Source organism: Haliotis rufescens, unplaced genomic scaffold, assembly GCF_023055435.1.
Source record: "Haliotis rufescens isolate VD_foot unplaced genomic scaffold, xgHalRufe1.0.p SCAF_14, whole genome shotgun sequence".
Classification (NCBI taxonomy): domain Eukaryota; kingdom Metazoa; phylum Mollusca; class Gastropoda; order Lepetellida; family Haliotidae; genus Haliotis; species Haliotis rufescens.
Genome location: NW_025963824.1, coordinates 8008963 through 8024465, shown reverse-complemented (window position 1 = coordinate 8024465; position 15503 = coordinate 8008963). Strand labels below are relative to the sequence as shown.

Here is a 15503-nt window from a genome sequence, read left to right as displayed (position 1 = left end):
TGTCAAATGTTGTGAAAAAGGTTGGTTGGTTGGTTGGTTTGTTGTTTTACGCCGCACTCAGCAATATTCCAGCTATATGACGGCGGTCTGTAAATAATCGAGTCTGGACCAGACAATTCAGTGATTGAGATCATGAGCATCGATCCTAGCAGTTGGGATCGCTGACATGCTTCAAGCAAGTCAGCGAGCCTGACCACCCGATCCCGTTAGTCGCCTCTTACGACAAGGTTCTGATATTAATGACTTTGGGTAGAAAATAAACATTCTATCCACTGTCTCAAACTAGAGAGTTACCACACAAAACAAATTTGAGTGAGTATAGTTTTAAGCAATATCACAGACATCAGAAATGATACAAATGTGAATATATCTCATTACTCATTCAATCAGTGATTACAACATGACATTTCATTATGAGTATGATCTATGTTTATTTGTTTCTTTGTTGTTTAACGCCGCACTCAGCAATATTCCAGCTAAATGATGGCAGTCTGTAAATAATCGAATCTGGGCCAGACAATCCAGTGATTGACATCATAGGCATCGATCTACGTGATTGGGATACGATGTCAATCACTGGATTGTCATGTCCAGACTTGATTATTTACAGACATTACATTACATTATACAAGTCAAGGAAATCAAGAAAAAACATACATAAAAACAGGATTCACGATCTAACTGAAGTGTGATCACAGTCTTGTCGTGATTGCTATATCAGGAATGAAATTATGCAAAAAGCCACATTGGCCTGTATTGGCCCTCTCGTGCTTCCATATGATGTTGGCCGAATTGGCCGTATTACTGACAGCCAATTCATAATAATAAATGTAATAAACATCTCAAATTCTCACATTATTCTGATGCCAGGACATATACAAGGGACATAACTCTGCCTGCTAATCAAACAATATCATCTCCCTTTAAATGCAAACCCATTTCCGATATACCAAGAATTACAATGTTTTCATAACTTCATATATGAATAGGTGGAGGGCTGGTGGAGTTTAACACCACTTTATACGTTATTTCTGTCAAATCACAGGGAGTCCCAGGAAAGAAAGGAGTGGAAGGATACCCAGTTATGCAGGTCTTAGATGAAATCAAAGAGCATTGTAAGGTGGCGACAAGCCATGATCACATGATCCTTATATACCGAAGGGAGACAACTGTGGACGCTTCGCCAACCTGGCTACTGCTATGATATGACAACATTCCTCTCTTTGAAGATATTGTCCAGAGCGTCTTCCATCGTTCTATTTGTTCCACGGAGTCCCGCAACAACTCGAGCTGCCCAGATGAAGTAGTCTTCCAACCGCTTCTGCGACCATCCACGGGGTGTGGTACGCTGGAGGTCACGTAAGTTATACAGCTTGTCCGCTAGCTTCACTAGTTTGGCCTTGGGGCTTGCGTGGGGCGCGTGTTCTATTTGAAGACGTTTCCTATCTTCTTTCATCAGCGTCTTGTCATCAGACAACTCGGCGACTAGATCTGAAACAGAGGGTGAGGGAGTATTAGAGCTTTTCTGAAGAGAGAGAGAGAGAGAGAGAACTTGTCAGAGCTTTTCAAAGGAGCGTCCCCAAGAGAGATAGGAAGAGAGAGAGAAAATGTGTCAGAGCTTTAAAGCTGTATCCCCAGGACACAGTGAGTGAGTTTAGTTTAACACCGCTTTTAACAGTATTCCAGTTATATCGCGGCGTGTCAGCTTAATGTGGGAGGAAAGCCCGAAGTGATGCAGGTCTCAGACGTTTACCACTTCGGTGAAACCCACGAGCACGGGTATGGTGCTGACAAACCTAGAAACATAATCGGGGCGAACTGTGATTCGAACCCACAACCATAGGTTTCTGGCGTGCCCAAGGGACGCAACTCTGCACAGCGAATCGTGGCGCCTTAGACGACTGGGCCACCTGTGCCCCCCCCCAGGACACAGAGAAGAGAGAGAGACAGGAGGGTGTTAGAGCTTTTCAAAGCTGCGTCCCCAAGAGAGAGATAGACAGAGAATGTTAGAGCATTTCAAAGCTGTGTCGCCAAGAGAGAGAGGGAGAGTTAGAGAGAGAGAATGTCAGAGCTATAAAAGCTGCGTCCCCAAGAGAGAGAGAGAGCATTTCAAAGCTGCTTCCCCAAGAAAGAGAGAGAGCATTTCAAAGCTGCGTCCCCAAGAGAGAGAGAGAGCATTTCAAAGCTGCGTCCCCAAGAGAGAGAGAGCATTTCAAAGCTGCGTCCCCAAGAGAGAGAGAGAGCATTTCAAAGCTGCGTCCCCAAGAGAGAGAGAGAGCATTTCAAAGCTGCGTCCCCAAGAGAGAGAGAGAGCATTTCAAAGCTGCGTCCCCAAGAGAGAGAGAGAGCATTTCAAAGCTGCGTCCCCAAAAGAAAGGGAGAGAGGGAAACAGAGAGAGAACATGTCAGAGCTTTAAAGCTGTATCCCCGAGAGAGAGAGAGAGTGTTAGAGCATTTCAAAGCTGCGTCCCCAATTAGTTACCATACAAACATTTTCATGCACATACCAGCTCCTTGTATATCAAACCATGTTCAATTCCTTAGAAGTTAGATAACACATTCTACTAAAAACAAACGTAGAAATTAAAGTGTCTAAATCAATGTTCCTTGTAACCACCAAGGTTTTGAGAAAAAAAAAGTCAACCAATTTATAAAAACAGAAAGGCCTAACTATGAAGTGAGAAAAGGTTTTGTCCATTGTGGCCATTCCATCTCCATTTCAATGAGGACGTGTTCATGTACCTCGAACCTCCTTTCCAAATTCAGCCTCGATTTCATCAAAGGTCGTGCTTGTGTCTTCCACTGTATCGTGCAGCAGAGCCGTCTGAAACATAATGAGGCATAGGGTAAAATAATGAGTGAGTGAGTGAGTTGGGTTTAACGCCGTTTTTAACAGTATTCCAGTCATATCACGGGGCGTCAGCTTAATGTGGGAGGAAAGTCTGAAGTGATGCAGGTCTCAGACGTTTACCACTTCGGTGAAACCCACGAGGACGGGTATGGTGCTGACAAACCTAGAAACATAATGGGGGCGAACCGGGATTCGAACCCACAATCATAGGTTTCTGGTGTGCCCAAGGGATGCAACTCTGCACAGCGAATTGCGGCGCCTCAGACAACTGGGCCTTCTGTGCCTCCTAAGGGTAAAATAGAATAGACCATGTTTGGTTTAGATATTTACCAGTCACTCAACTCACTCCCTCACCCACACCTGTACGAGGGCTGGGGCGGGTGACTCGGGTCTGGTGGGTACTGAATAGGACCTGGGTACCCACAGGACTACCTGACCCGTGGTTAGTGAAGTGATATTTTGTTCTGTGACACAAATTATCAAGAACTCCATGGTTACACTACAAGTCCAAAAGGGTCGCATTTCTTTCTGACGATGCATGCATTCCTTCTGACTTTCATATGTTTTAAGAAGGATAAGCTTCAGTCAACTTCAGTGTATGCATGATCAGATCATTTTTATACTTTTTCCCAGGGATCCTGTCAAACAATTCCCAAAAGGACATTTTGCAAACAACCCTTCAGTGAGTGAGTTAGGTTTAAAGCCGCTCTTACATGATTCCAGTTATATCACAGCGTGTCAGCTTAATGTGGGAGGAAAGCCCGAAGTGATGCAGGTCTCAGACGTTTACCACTTCGGTGAATCCCATTGACATGGGTATGGTGCTGACAAACCTAGAAACACAATCGGGGCGAACCGGGATTCGAACCCACAATCATAGGTCTCTGGCAAGCCCAAGCGAATCACATTGCCTTAGACGACTGGGCCACCTGTGTCCCCTCCAAACCTTTAGACCAACAGAGGGTACCCCAGTAGGGTCTTTGGGTTATAGGGGGTTGGGGTTGGGGTCGTCCAAGCCTGTGGTATTTATTACCTGGATGACACTGAGGTCTGTGATTCCGGCTTCCTCTGTCAATATATACGCCACACCTTCATTAAACAGAAACAATAAACAGGTGAGGTGAGCTGAAATGGGGTCTAACGACCTGCTCAAGAATATTGCACTTTTATACCGATGTGCATGCTGATTTTATAGTGCTAGTCAACTGAGATATCATGCTGCAGTTTAACATGAATACCCCACTCAGACACAGTATACTGACTCCGAGCCGACCAGTCCTTGTTTTAACCCCTTAATCCCGAGTGTCAGGCAGGGTAACAACAAGAACCATCTTTTAACGTCTTTTGGTATGACGCGGATTGGAATCGAACCCCGGACCTTCCGCTCTCCAGGCGCTCTACCACAAGACCACGGAGGCAGTCAGAAGCTGAGTACCATCCTTGATTATCCAGTGTACCATATATAGTGTATCTCCAGTCAGTTGGATAGATCTTCAGCAACCCATGCAGAGTTATGTCCCTTACTTATGAGAGACTGTAGGTCCAACTCACTGGATTTGGTTTGGTTGATTTGTTGCTTAACGCCACACTCAGCAATATTCCAGCTATATGACGGTGGTCTGTAAATAATCGAGTCTGGACCAGACAATCCAATGATTAATATCATGAGCATCGATCCATGCAATTTGGATTGATGCATGCATCAACCAAGTCAGCGAGCCTGACCACCCGATCCCGTTAGTTGCCTTTAACGACAAGCATAGTCACCTATTATGGCAAGCATGGGTTGCTGAAGACCTATTCTACCCCGGAATCTTCACGGGTCTGTAATGTAAGTTGTAGCAGGATCACGAGGGGTACATGGCGTTTTATGCGTCCTGTGTTATGTTTTATAACATGAGCCCCGAGTGATCCTGCAACAGCAAATTTATCTTACCGACATGTTTTAATTTGATATTGTAAATGAGTTAAAACAAATTCATAACAGATAGAAAACAGCTGTTTGATTGAGCAGAGGATAGCTTGTACTGTGTCAATGACTTTCAATGACTCAGTGCCACTTCGAAGCGGGGTATAAAGGATTTATTCTCCCTCTCAGAAATCCATGTGCAGCGTGTCTTGTTTGTGTTGGGGCATAAGGGATTTATTCTCACTCTCAGAAATCCACATGCTGCCTGTCCTGTTTGTGGAGGGGTAAAAGAGATTTATTTTCCCCCTCAGAAATCCATGTGCAGTATGTGTTGCTCAGGGTGGTGAATAAGGGATTTATTCGCTGAAAAATGTATTCCCCTCAAAGGCAGGATACATGGTATTTTATCAAGATCACATGGACCAATCAGATGTCATCATTCTGACATGGAGGTATGACAATGAGGCCCATTTAGACCTACCTATTGGGTGGTTGATGTAGGGAGTTGACTCGGGGTCTTTCCGCCGCTGATCTTTGTGTTTGATGGCTGAGAAGTTCGCACATCTGATTATTTCTCTTGTGATGTTGGGCTCCGTCGTCTGCATGGCTGCTGCTGATACAGACACCTGAGTAACACTGGAGAGTAACCGGCACCTGGACTTGGCGAGTAACAAAAGTTGGTTGGTTGGTTTGTTTGTTGTTTAACGCTGCACTCAGCAATATTCCAGCTATATTATGGCGGTCTGTAAATAATCAAGTCTGGACCAAACATTCCAGTGACATTCCATTCCAGTAACAAAAGTTGGTTGGTTGGTTTGTTTGTTGTTTAATGCCACACTCAGCAACATTCCAGCTATATGACAGCGGTCTATAAATAATCAAGTCTGGACCAGACATTCCAGTGATTAATATCATGAGCCCCTATCCATGCAATTGGGATCGATGACATGCATCAACGAAGTCAGCAAGTCTGACCACCCGATCCCGTTAGTCGCCTCTGACAAGCAGAGTTGCCTTTAAGCATGGGTTGCTGAAGACCTATTCTACCCCAGAACTTCACGGGGCGAGTAACAATGGAATAATCTTGTCTTGCTCAGGACTAGATGCACATTTTGAGACACTGACACTCAAGCGACCTTAGATGACCTTTCTGTTGTAATATAAAGGTTAAGTAAGTGACTTATGTTGCAAAAAGTATTACAGTTACAGTGTACTCTAAATCACTTCATCAAGGCACCACTGAACCAGTAAACAAATCTGCTTCGGGTCTTTAACAACCAATGCTTGCCATAAAAGGTGACTATGCTTGTCATAATAGGCGACGAACGGGATCGGGTGGTCAGGATCGCTGACTTGGTTGATGGATGTCATTGTATCCCAATTGCGTGGATCGATGCTCATGAAGTCAAACACTGGATTGTCTGGTTCAAACTTGATCATTTACAGACCGCCGTCATATAGCCGGAATATTGCTGAGTGCAGCGTTAAACAACAAACAAAACATTGTGCCATAGTTTCAATCACAGATAATGAAAATCAACTTTGCACTGTTTGAAGCTAAATTATCTTTGATAATTAGCAAACTCACATTCCAAAAAATCTGGTTCTGGAACAGGGGCAAATTTCTCTCAAAGGCAGTGTGGCATTAAACAAACAAACAAACAAACCACACCCTATCGGTTATTGACAAAAAGGACACAAATTTGGGTTAAAATGGACCCATAGGAAATGAGGATGTCGGTTTGCATCCGTTGGCAGACAAGAACTTGATAAATTCATTTTTTAATATTGATGAATAAAATGTTATATGACCACAATGATTGAGATTTATTATAAAATATGTAACTTGTATAACTGAAGTGGTTGGTGTGATCAAGGGGCACTAGCTATTCCGAGGATGTATGTTAGTCAACGTGGCAGATTTATTTCCTTCTCCTCGCTGTATGACTGTAAAGTGAACAATCTTGCCGGCAGCTGCGCGAAAACCGTATCACCTCGTTACCCATCGGAAGCATATTCCATCATGCCGATCACACACATAGTGACAGCTTCGATGACAGTCTGGAAATACACACGTGGAAGTTCATAGACATATGTATCCACACTTGCAATGCTATTCATATACCCGCTCACCTTTAGTTCTTCTGTGAAGACAGATGACCTCCATATATTCTGTCAATGTCCGTCGCACACGTGTTAAGCTGGTTCCCGGCTCTTCATGCGCATCGTCAACTTGTGTTATGAACAGACGGGGCCCAGTTAATACATTCGTTGGCTAGGAAATCCCCGCTCTCCTACCCAGAGTTCCATGCGCCGGAGCTTGGGAAATCCTAAACAGCGCACAGACACCTGGTGGGCATGCTGCACATTAACTAGCCTTGCAAAAGGCTCGTTGGTAGAAACTTTACTGAATATGACCACGGACCTATATAATATATTATACAAGTCCGTGGTATGACCCATTCGTGTCAGTAGAAACGGTAAAATTAAATAACCACAGTGATACCACCCTATATACATGATATAAGACACAGAACGTATTTTTGTCTTTTTCAACGGGGTGGTAGGCGAGATGAAATTGGGTTTACAAGATTTGGTTTGGTTTGGTTTGTTGTTTAACGCCGCACTCAGCAATATTCCAGCTATATGACGGCGGTCTGTAAATAATAAAGTCTGGACCAGACAATCCAGTGAATAATATCATGAGCATCGATTGAAATCCATGTCTCGTTTGTTTGTAAATTGTATGATAATGTAAATGAAATATGTTTAGTTCACCTTATGTTCACGAAGCAGACAACAAACGAAACTCGATACATATACTTGGTAGCAAAGTGTTAAACATGGATTGGTGTCTCTTTGAGATGTCACATATTGAGGTGACACAGCACGATAGAAGTGAAAAGAATACTCAATCATTGTTCAACATTTTCCATATCATATCACGTAGGTTCTTGATGTGAATGTGAGTGAGTTTTGGTTTTTACACTTTTAGCAATATTCCAGCAATATCAAGGCGGGGCACAAGAAATGGGCTTCACACATTGTACCCATGTCGGGAATCGACCCCGGGTCTTCGGCGTGACGAGCGAACGCTTTAACCACAAGGCTACCCGACTATCACGGTTCTGGAGTACGGTACTGGGCCTAGATTTTCGAAACGATCTTAGCTAAGATAAATTTCAACAGCTTACCTTCAAAGATAAGATATCATAAGGTTAAGATAAGATAGATTTTCGAAACTATCGTAAACCTGTTTCCCAATGACGTCACGGGGATTCCCCAGCTGCTGGGTTATCTCCCAAAACCCCTACATCCCATTTCCCCTACAACCCAGTTCCCCTACAATTAGTTAAAACAACACGCGGCATTTACCTGTCTGGCATTATGAACTCACCTAAAGGAGAGATTAAGGTCTGGAGTAGAGGTAGTAGAAATGAAAAGGGTAGAGCTTTAGGGGATTAGGGGACTTAAAGGAAAGTTTAAAAAACAAAAGAATTAATGTAAGTAATGAAAGATGCCTGCATGATGAGAAGACATTTTTTAGAAATTACAAAAATAACAATAGGAAGAAACAATTATTACACTGAGAAACTGAGATGAGACGATTTACAGTTGAGATGGCTAGGTTTAGTATATAGATACTTGAAACTGACTAACATGTGCGAAATACGCATCAGTCGGAAAGCGCACGTTAAATCTCCAAAGTAAGTAAGTAAGTACTAACATGTGAATAACAAACTACCTAAATGAACACCAAATTAAATATCTTAAACAAAACTGCAAACAATCAAATATCTTCACCCCTAAACTTAAAATACCCAAAATAGACACAACACTAGCTAGCCAAATAAATTAACAAACCGACCCAAACATAGCTAAAACCACCACACCAGCATACATACACGAAAATTGGCCAAATTGGTGTCACATTTACACGGATGGATCTTCAGATCCGACCTCCAAACACACAGGTTTCGGAGTCCATACCACACAACCAACTAAAACCACACAATCCTTCCGACTCCCAAACAACCAATCAATATTCACGGCAGAACTAATGGGCATGGCCTCAGCCCTCCATAATCAAGAATCCAAAAAACAAAAAAAAATCCTAATACTTACCGACTCCCTAAGTGGACTGCAAGCCCTCCATAACAAAAATACCAAAAACCGACCTAAATTAATAAATCAAATACTTAAAAGCTCCAACGACCTAACTAACGCAGGCAAACAAATAACCTTCTTGTGGATACCCGCCCACGTAGGAATATACGGTAATGAAAACGCCGATAAGGCAGCCAAACTATTCCTCAAAATCCCAGAAATAAGCTAACACTTACCCATCTCAAAATCAGAAATTAAAAGCATAAACAAGCAAAAAATCACCAAAAAATGGCATAACCTATATCTAAACTCAAATAGCCAAATCAAAAAAGTACTCAGCAAACCACTAACCAAACCAAAAATTAAGTAATCACTAAACTCCAAACAGGACACACCAACCTAAATAACCACCTAAAAAAAATTAAAAAAACACACTACAGGTAACTGCCCACACTGCAAACAACTAGAAACCCCAGAACACGCACTCATCCACTGCACATACTACCTAACACATCGAACCGCATTACAAACCACCCTCAATCTAAACAAGGCTCTCACTCTAGAAGCAATACTAAACCCACAAAATAAACTAGAAAACTTCAAGGCCTTAGGCGTATTCTTAATCAAAACGGAACTAATAAAACGCATCTAAAAACACTATAATCTACCAAATCAAAATCACATAAACAAACAAACATCCACCATACCCAGCTCCCTTTGTTCTACTCCCCAACCCCATCGGCATCTATTCCAAATCTCAAAATTCCCAAATTCTATATAAGCAACCCCTAAAGCCCCCTCTTGGGTTGCACACACCACTATCGCCCCTTTCGGAAACACATTAAATGGCCTGGTCGGGCCTGTGTGCGAAATACGCATCAGTCGGAAAGCGCATGTTAAATCTTCTATATCAGTCAGACTAACATGATCCGTGTGCGAAATACGCATCAGTCGGTCAACACTGTCCACTCACTCCAATTTTAACGTGTTGTTACGCGTGAAAAAAAATAGTTCTGTTAAAAACGTTTAAAGATCACATTATTGCAGTTATATTTCTGTCTGATTTACACAGCTTTTTTTAATCAAGGCTTGTTTCGACAAGATCTCGTCACTGACAAGACCAGCCGTCGTTGTGCATCAGCACAGGCATGAATTTCACATTGAGAAGAGGAAACACGGATAACCTGTCAATCTTTTTATGTGTCATTCGACAAAAATGTCCAAACCTATAAGAACATAGACGGAATGTACAGAAGTCATGCTTGTTACAGGAAAGTTACGAAAAGTAGGTAAACTTTGAAAAGTACGATTGCTGTCACAGTGTCGGAATGAATGACCCAGATATGAGACAGACGAAACCAGGAATGACAAGAGAACCGGCGTTACAGTTTAATCCAGACAAGTTTAATGAACATCGTGTGTGATTTGAGACAAGTGTGACTGATGAGGAACATGTGCATGTGGGATTTTAGGAGGACTTGTCAAACACACTTGGGGAGTAGACACAGCCTAGTGGATGACAGAAGTTTGTGGATATAGAGAATCTGAGTGTCTTTTGATATCAAATGTATCAACAACATATTTGTTAGTTTGTGGACAGTAATAAGCAGTGTCTAAGACTCTAAGTGTAAAAAGTACTGCTCACAGCTTCAGTAGCAGAGCCATTGCGGATGTCATTTGATTGTGACGTCATGGTAACAAAGACGTCACAATGGTCTGCAAATCATTGTGATGCAATTTCATAGCACCGATATCTATAATGTAAACATCGCTTGATCTCACCCACGAGATATCAACTCAGGGAACCAGTTTTGGATGATAAATCATAATGGTCGAATAGCTGTTGATGGACTAACAAGGTATCTGGAGACTAGTTGCCAAGCTGTGCGCATTCAAGAAGTATATTTAGTTCAAAATCGGACACAGGATCAACTTGTTGGGGTAAGTTTCCTTTTCCTTGTGTATTTACTTGTTTTTGTGTTTATTTCAAAACCTCTCCGAGTTCACAGCAAAGTGCATCGATTTCGCGAGCAGATGTTGGTAACCATGTCGCTAAGGTTACAATCTATGCTACCTTTGATCCCCTTCATAGTAGACAGTTCGAATCGTGAACCGTCCGTGTAAATTACCCTCATGGTGCCTTGACGTCGGCCAGTCAGTCTTTTTCTTCACAAAACTTTACAAAATGCTACAAAGTAATACACTTTCATATTGTCTTTCTGAATGTCTAAAAGTTGTTGCAAAATAAGTTTATTTACATTCTGATGCCATTATTGAAAGTTTGAGTATTCTTAATTTTCGTGTTTTTCTTTCCTAAATAAATTTTGTGAACTTAAGTTCATGTCAACTTGTCAAGTTAAGTCTTTTTCATTGTGTTTTCATTTTCAGTTGCAGTTAAGATCCTTGTCGATGACGGTTTTTGGATTCAGGTGGTCGAAAAATTCGTCAAACAGCAAGTCCTCTAACACAGACGCAAACCCGGACTTGGTGGTGTTGATCTTGGCGCACTCGTAGTCTGAATCTTGTAACTTCTATCTGGCCATATGCAGTTTTGACAACAAAGACATTTAATGAGTTCAGAGGTTGAATTATACGAATAACTCTTCATGTCAGTCAGATCTCCGTCCACTTTACCGAGGTCATTTACTTTGACTGTTTGTCTTAAAAATCTCGAATCAGTGAGATTGTAGTAGATCTATGTAAAATATTTGAATTAAATGGCGTGGATTTGTAAATAAATGGAATTAGAGAGAAAAAAAGTCCCATTGTCCAATGAAAATTTAACTTTGTTTAACTGGCCAATCAGCTTCGAGAATCAGTAATTGCACACTGTGCAAATATATAGAGTTTATCACGCGGGTGTGTTTGGGGTTGGTAAACATCCTGCATTAGGAATAAACATTGTATTTAGCGAGCCTTGGCGAGCTAAAGACTTTTGAAAGGGAAGCTACTCTAACCCTAGTCTATGAGACGTCACGCCACGTTCAGTCGTTGTTGACAGTCGGACTATTCTGTCATAACGTTAAAAGCAGTCAGTTGTACACACAGCGACAAAACTTAACAAGGTAACAATTCAAACATATTTCGGCCAAATCCAACTATTTTCATTTGTGGAAAAGGTTTCAAGCCGCAGTGGTCGACAAGCACAGATATGGCTACTGGTCCCGCTTGGCCAGGCCTAGTGCCCTTGCAAAATTGTTTCAAAATTTATAATTCCAAAGTTGCCCAAACTTATAAAATGACCTAGCTACGCCACAGTCGGACTCTATCCGCATATGACCCCAACGGATATCATTTTTATCCGGTGCTCACAACTGGACCTGAAACATTATAGACAAACTCATTATATGAAGTGGAGCATCACAACTTGACCTGAAACATTAGAAACCAACTGATTAGATGAAGTGGGGCTCACAACTGGAGCTGAAACATTAGAGACCAACTAATATGAAGTGCAGCATCACACAACTGGGGATGAAACAAAAGAAAACACCTGATTATATGGAGTGGCTTTTCACAATGGGAGCTGTAACATTTGAGACCAACAGAGTATATGAAGTGTTTGTTTGCTTGTTTGTTTGTTGTTTAACGTCACACTCAGCAATATTCCAGCTACATGACGGCTGTTGTCTGTAAATAATCGAGTCATTAAAATAGGATGTTGCACGTCTGAACTGGATCTGACACATTAAAAGACTAAATCATCGTTACTGGAGGTGGTTCATTTCAATATAGACTATAGAGTATTGATTTTGTTTTCACAATGATCCTTTGGCAGTGCTACGCAAATCGTCTTTAACCTCTACAAAAGTTCATTTTAACCTGAAGAGTATCTATCACCGATGGGCTCTAGAGATCACACTTCCAGACGACCTCAGCTGACACTACAACTGCCTTTCTACGGTTACTGGGGTATCATTGGGTGTGGACAGCACCCGCAACTCATTCTTACACTTCACCATGAATGCGGAAGGTTATACTTTCCCTACTACTCGGAACATTCGGACCAGCAAAATACACCCCTATTTCTACTGACCACATTCTTCACAGGGAAAGTCCAGCATAGCATGGCTTTCTCAGAATGGAGCCCACATGACCACGGACAGTTGCAATGTGTAACCCATGTCCAGGCACCTTGGTCGTCTAGGCATAACCTACAATTGTAGAAGGACATGCTTACATTCAGTCAAAGTCACCGTGACTGTAGAAACTATGTGGAGTTAAAATTGCACTGAGTTAACACTATAATATTGAAAAAATGATTCTCTCTGGAAAAATAATCTGTTTTGTCTAAGTGATGCTTCTCAACTTGACATAAATCATAAATAAACCCAGCTAATACTAGTAGGAAATGTTGCATCACAACTGGAGCTGAAACATAAGAGACCAACTAATTATATGAAATGGCACATCACAACTGGACCTGAAACATTAGAGACCAACTGAGATGAAGTGGTGCTCACAACTGGAGCTGAAACATCAGAGACTAACTCATTATATGAAGTGTAGCGTCACAACTGGACCTGAAACATTAGAGACCAACTCATTATATGAAGTGGAGCATCACAACTGTACCTGAAACATTGGAGATCAACTACTATGAAGCAGAGCTCACAACTGGAGCTGAAACATTAGAGACCAACTCATTATATGAAGTGGAGCATCACAACTGTACCTGAAACATTGGAGATCAACTGCTAAGAAGCAGAGCTCACAACTGGACCTGAAACATTAGAGACCAACTAATTATATGAAGTGGCACATCACAACTGGACCTGAAACATCAGAGACCAACTAATTATATGAATTGGAGCATTATAACTTGACCTGAAACATTAGAGACCAGCTGAGATGAAGTAGTGCTCACAACTGGAGCTGAAACAAAAGAGAACACCTCATTATATGAAGTGGCTTTTCACAATGGGAGCTGTAACATTTGAGACCAACAGAGTATATGAAGTGTTTGTTTGTTTGTTTGTTTGTTTGTTGTTTAACGCCACACTCAGCAATATTCCAGCTACATGACGGCTGTTGTCTGTAAATAATCGAGTCTGGACCAGACAATCCAGTTATTGACATCATGACCATCGATCCATACAATTGGGATCGATGACATTCATCAAACAAGTCAGCGAGCCTGACCACCCGATCCCGTTAGTCGCCTCTTACGACAAGCATAGTCACCTTTTACGGCAAGCATGGGTTGCTGAAGACCTATTCTACCCCGGATCTTCACAGGTGTCATGACGTGGTGCATCACAACTAGAGATCAGATATTAGAGAGCAACTAATTAAATGAAGTGGTGCATCACAACTGCAGCTGAAAAACTAGAGGCCAATTCATTATATTTAGTGGCGTGTTAAAACTGGAGCTGAAACATAAGATACCAACTCATTATACCAAGAAGTGGCACTTCTACAATTGATCTGAAACATTGAAAGACCAACTCATTCAAATAGGATTTTGCACGTCTGAACTGGATCTGGCATATTAAAATACTAAATCATCGTTACTGGAGGTGGTTCATTTCAATATAGACTATAGAGTATTGATTTTGTTTTCACAATGATCCTTTGGCAGTGCTACGCAAATCGTCATTAACCTCTACAAAAGTTCATTTTAACCTGAAGAGTATCTATCACCGATGGGCTCTAGAGATCACACTTCCAGACGACCTCAGCTGACACTACAACTGCCTTTCTACGGTTACTGGGGTATCATTGGGTGTGGACAGCACCCGCAACTCATTCTTACACTTCACCATGAATGCGGAAGGTTATACTTTCCCTACTACTCGGAACATTCGGACCAGCAAAATACACCCCTATATCTACTGACCACATTCTTCACAGGGAAAGTCCAGCATAGCATGGCTTTCTCAGAATGGAGCCCACATGACCACGGACAGTTGCAATGTGTAACCCATGTCCAGGCACCTTGGTCGTCTAGGCATAACCTACAATTGTAGAAGGACATGCTTACATTCAGTCAAAGTCACCGTGACTGTAGAAACTATGTGGAGTTAAAGTTGCACTGAGTTAACACTATAATATTAAAAATGATTCTCTCTGGAAAAATAATCTGTTTTGTCTAAGTGATGCTTCTCAACTTGACATAAATCATAAATAAACCCAGCTAATACTAGTAGGAAATGATGCATCACAACTGGAGCTGAAACATAAGAGACCAACTAATTATATGAAATGGCACATCACAACTGGACCTGAAACATTAGAGACCAACTGAGATGAAGTGGTGCTCACAACTGGAGCTGAAACATCAGAGACTAACTCATTATATGAAGTGTAGCGAAACAACTGGACCTGAAACATTAGAGACCAACTCATTATATGAAGTGGAGCATCACAAGTTGACCTGAAACATTGGAGATCAACTACTATGAAGCAGAGCTCACAACTGGACCTGAAACAATAGAGACCAACTCATTATATGAAGTGGAGCATCACAACTGTACCTGAAACATTGGAGATCAACTGCTAAGAAGCAGAGCTCACAACTGGACCTGAAACATTAGAGACCAACTAATTATATGAAGTGGCACATCACAACTGGACCTGAAACATCAGAGACCAACTAATTATATGAATTGGAGCATTATAACTTGACCTGAAACA

General features: G+C 41.7%; 1 protein-coding gene across 2 annotated transcripts; it reads right to left on the bottom strand.

The window, feature by feature from the left end:
* Positions 1 to 323: 323 nt before the first annotated feature.
* Positions 324 to 7045, bottom strand: LOC124128024 (guanosine-3',5'-bis(diphosphate) 3'-pyrophosphohydrolase MESH1-like). Of its 2 annotated transcripts, XM_046491442.2 has the most exons (5): positions 6894 to 7045; positions 5242 to 5414; positions 3885 to 3940; positions 2743 to 2824; positions 324 to 1491 (listed from the first exon to the last, which is right to left on the bottom strand). In XM_046491442.2, exons 2-5 carry the CDS (start codon positions 5363 to 5365, stop codon positions 1199 to 1201), a joined length of 555 nt encoding a protein of 184 aa, XP_046347398.2. In that variant the 5' UTR covers positions 5366 to 5414; positions 6894 to 7045; the 3' UTR covers positions 324 to 1198. The 2 variants fall into 2 exon arrangements, with proteins under 2 accessions (XP_046347398.2, XP_046347397.2); XM_046491441.2 differs by lacking the exon at positions 6894 to 7045 and having other exon boundaries at positions 5242 to 5490.
* Between the last annotated feature and the right edge of the window lie 8458 nt (positions 7046 to 15503).

Coding starts and splice junctions, on each gene's coding strand:
- LOC124128024 (XM_046491442.2), bottom strand. CDS start 5,365: ATGCAGACGACGGAGCCCAACATCACAAGAGAAATAATCAGATGTGCG. Junction 2,825..3,884: donor CAGACCTCAGTGTCATCCAG/GTAATAAATACC, acceptor ATTATGTTTCAG/ACGGCTCTGCTGCACGATAC. Junction 1,492..2,742: donor ATTTGGAAAGGAGGTTCGAG/GTACATGAACAC, acceptor CCTCTGTTTCAG/ATCTAGTCGCCGAGTTGTCT.